The following is a 3,933-nucleotide window of genomic DNA, read 5'->3' on the forward strand; positions in this document are numbered from 1 at the left end:
TATCCGCAGACATGGCTACCTCTTATCTTTAATTCTTCACAGGAAGGAAATTAATTGAAAATATTTATATAAATAACTTTCCGCCAATTTCTAAAGTTGAAATCTCAAAATCAATTCCAAGTCAAAGTGATTTTGGCGGCAAGGAAATTTCTCTACTATACAAATAAGAATTAATTAGTTTTATAAATTTTGGAAAAAATTGAGGTACAGTTAATCACTATTTAGTTTACAATAATATCGTTTTACTCTCTAACCCATATTTACGGCATATAATGAGACAAAGAAATTATTAATAAGGATATTTTTTTTAATTAGTTCCTCGGTTTGAGAAATTTTATTACCATACTTTAATTTTTTTTAAATTAAATTACTTTTAAAAATTTATAATACATAAAAAATGAAGTTCGATACATCAGAAATTAGGACATATGTAATTCTATTTTTCACGCAGATACTTTTTCTAGACCAATAAGATATGATAATTAGTGTTTTGGGAATTTTCAATAACATATTGCTTAATATTATACTTAAAGTCAGATTACCATAACTAAAATGCAAAAAATAAGAACTCGGGTAACGTAGAGGGTAAAATTTCATGTTGCACCCAATTTTGCCCCGCCTATTGAATATGCATTCACTTTTTGAATTTTTTTTTAACTGATACCCAATTTTTGGATAACTTTAACACATATAAACTTTTCTCTTCTTCTTTACTGTTGTTTTCTTCTTCTTTGTGCCTAGAGTTTCTTCTTCTTCTTCTTCTTAGTTGCAAAGTGAGTTTGTTAAATTTATTGTCGTTGTTGACAATTTGATGATTAGGATTTGTTCTTTATGATATTTGAAAGCGATTTCAAATTTAAGCTCATTTGGAGTAGATTTTGCCATTGAATCGTGTACTGGATTATTGAAAATCGAAGAACAAATTTATGTTTCAGAACTTAAAATTCGATATCAGAATTTGCATTCAATAGATTGAACTACTTAAGATTCAAGTTACTGGAATTGCATTTGAAAGATAGAAGTACTTCATATTTGATTTATGAAGTTGCATTGAAGAGATTGAAGCTCTTAAGATTCGAATTTCTGAAGTTGCATCTGAAAAATAGAAGAACTTCATATTTGATTTCTGAAGTTGCATTGAAGAGATTGAACTACTTCGGATCTGAGCGGGTATACTCTGAAATTTTTTGTGCAATGTAGGTATAACTTCAACGATGAACCCAAAAGTGGGTATATATGAAAATGCCCCAGTAGGGGACTCTGGGAGGATTGCTCATACAGTCAAACCCCTCTATAACAGTCTCACTTGTTTCGATATTTTTGTTATAGAGTACATATATTATGACATAACATCGATTATAACATATATTATAACATAAAAATCGATTCGGCAAAAATTTGGCTTTTATATTGAATGATTGTTAAATAAGGATACTGTTATAGAGATGTGTGACTGTACATAAATAATTATTGGGCCCGGGCATAACATCACTAGTATATATATAAAGGAAAGCAAAGCACCTCATGGTCGTAATGTGTGCCTCCTTGAATTAACATCTATTCCAAGGGTATTTTTGGAATTTTGAGTTCTTTTTGGTGAGTTGTATTGCATTGTGTGGTCTAAATAATTGAGCTAGCGTTTGGCCATAGATTCTCAACTTTGTTTTGTAAAGTCTGATTTCGGTGAAGTTTGGTTTGAAGATGAAAATGTGTCTTGTACATACGTTTTCAAAACATATTTCACCTTTTTTTTTTTTGAAAAAATATATAATATGATTTATACCCACAAGTTCTAAAAACTAAAGTTCTAAAAACTATCACAAATACCCAACAGTACCTTCATCAATAACATTCATTATCATTATCACAAACCATAGTCCTGAACATAAATAAATTTAGTACAAAATTATCATTTTTATAATGAACTACATAATACACTGTCAGATGACCGGAATGACGAAACAACATTGTTACAAAAATAAATAGTTGGCTCTTTTATAAAGTACAAAAGTTTGGAGCAATTTTTAAAAATTTTAAAAAATATAATACGTAGTAAAATTTTGGGCAAAAGAACTGGTTTTGATATTTCGGTTTTGGGATTTGGTAATTTGTGAAAATATGGATAAAATTTATGAACAAACATGTATTTGCCAAAAATAATTTGAGAAAATTTTGTCAAAATCTATGGCCAAAAATATTCTCCAACTTAAGTTGTCTCATACTATTAGGTGAATATAGCCAACTTTGAGGTCTTTTAAAATATCTATAAAAAAAATCTTAATGGTACCACTATGGCATTACCACTAACAATTGACAGAGAAAAAAATTAAATTAAGATATATATATTTAGACATAAATTGTTCACATAGCCATTGGGCCTGAGCATAGCTCTGGCAACATCACCAGTATATATATAATAAAGAAAAGAGAAGATAAGCAGCTCTGTCCACTTAAATGAAGAAGTCAGATACTCTGGTTTTTACTACTACTTTTACATGTCCAACAAAAAAAAAGTACAAAGAGAACTTAAATAGCATAAATTCATAGAGCTAGTAACCATGTTCAATGAGCCTCACTAAATGTTAACACAAAGCCCAAAGCTTAGTACCAAAAGGATGTTCGATCAGATCACTGCATATCCGAATCTTTCTTTGGCTGCATATCCGAATCTTTCTTTGGCTGCATATATTATTTGCATAAGAGAGAATTAGTAGCCAGAAATGCTAAAATTGACAATTCCAACAGCACAACGGGAGATGGTATTTCTTCAAGGGCACAACACGCATCATATCCAAGAGTAAATTAATCAGGTTTTCTAAGACATTTTCCATGTTCATCTCTGCATCATCCTTGTCTGTGGAAGATGTTTCAATAAGGAAAAATAATTATAACTATAATTAATGAGATAGTAGGGTAGTGCTGATCTGATTAATTTTCCCCCATTCCATGTATTTGCAGCTTTCCACAAACAAAACAAAAAAAATCATGAGCCAATTATAGACCAGCATGCAATAACATAATCATGACAAAGCAACATGGAGCATTCATCCTGTGAAAGGTGTACAAATCATACTTTAAAAGGTGCGAGCTACGGCATAAGGTGTACAAATCATACTTTAAAAGGTGTGAGCTACGGCATTTGGGGTGCCAAAATGCTGAAAGCCGATGTTGATCACGGTTTCTGCCCATTAAACTTGGTTTCCGCTACTGAATCAAAGGCTTATATGATTCTCCAATATTTAGTATATATTGATGGGTAGTTAACAAGTTTGTAAAATAGAATATCAAATTACTCATTGTTTTCAAATTCGTTCTCATAATCTTTATCAAGGTATCAAATTAGAAAATACAAATCAGAGGCCAAATTGACATGTAGTAATATAATACAAACTCAAGGCAATTGAAGGACATAACCTAACCAAATATCAGGGAACAATTATGCATATAAATGAAATTCATCAGCACAACTTCAGATCAAGGAATAATTATGCTTAGAAATGAATTTAATCACCAAAAATTCAGATCACATAGATTTTGAAAATCGTCTAGTAGAGAGATAACTCTCAATTTGGTTATCACACAATATATGCCTAACTGTGATTCAGACAATTCCAAGAACTTTCAGTCTATACTCATTTCCTCTAAGCTTCTCTTCATTGAGCCCAACCCCATGTGCCCGACTATAAATAACAGACTTGATCATGAACTTTCGAAGATCAGGACATCTAATCTTTTGGAAGTGGAAAGAGAAAAGGACTCAGTGACAGCCTGCTGTGTCAAGTTAAAGAGCACAGAAGAAAAGCAAATATCTCCAGAAGGAGAAGGAGATAGAAAAGAGTCAAAGTCCAGCCAAGGGAGATGGTATAGACTAAACTTACAAGTATAAATAAGGAATGATAATGTGATAACAGAGACAAGGGAATTCAGATTGAT

General features: G+C 31.2%; 1 protein-coding gene across 1 annotated transcript in view; it reads right to left on the reverse strand.

The window, feature by feature from the left end:
- Nucleotides 1-2,322: 2,322 nt before the first annotated feature.
- Nucleotides 2,323-3,933, reverse strand: part of LOC109221065 — a 3,882-nt gene continuing 2,271 nt past the window's right edge. The window contains exon 2 of the mRNA XM_019385521.1: nt 2,323-2,679. Within this exon, the coding sequence (XP_019241066.1) occupies nt 2,629-2,679 (51 nt within the window). The 3' untranslated portion in view covers nt 2,323-2,628. The remainder of the gene's footprint in view (nt 2,680-3,933) is intronic.

This window comes from Nicotiana attenuata, unplaced genomic scaffold (genome assembly GCF_001879085.1).
Source record: "Nicotiana attenuata strain UT unplaced genomic scaffold, NIATTr2, whole genome shotgun sequence".
Classification (NCBI taxonomy): domain Eukaryota; kingdom Viridiplantae; phylum Streptophyta; class Magnoliopsida; order Solanales; family Solanaceae; genus Nicotiana; species Nicotiana attenuata.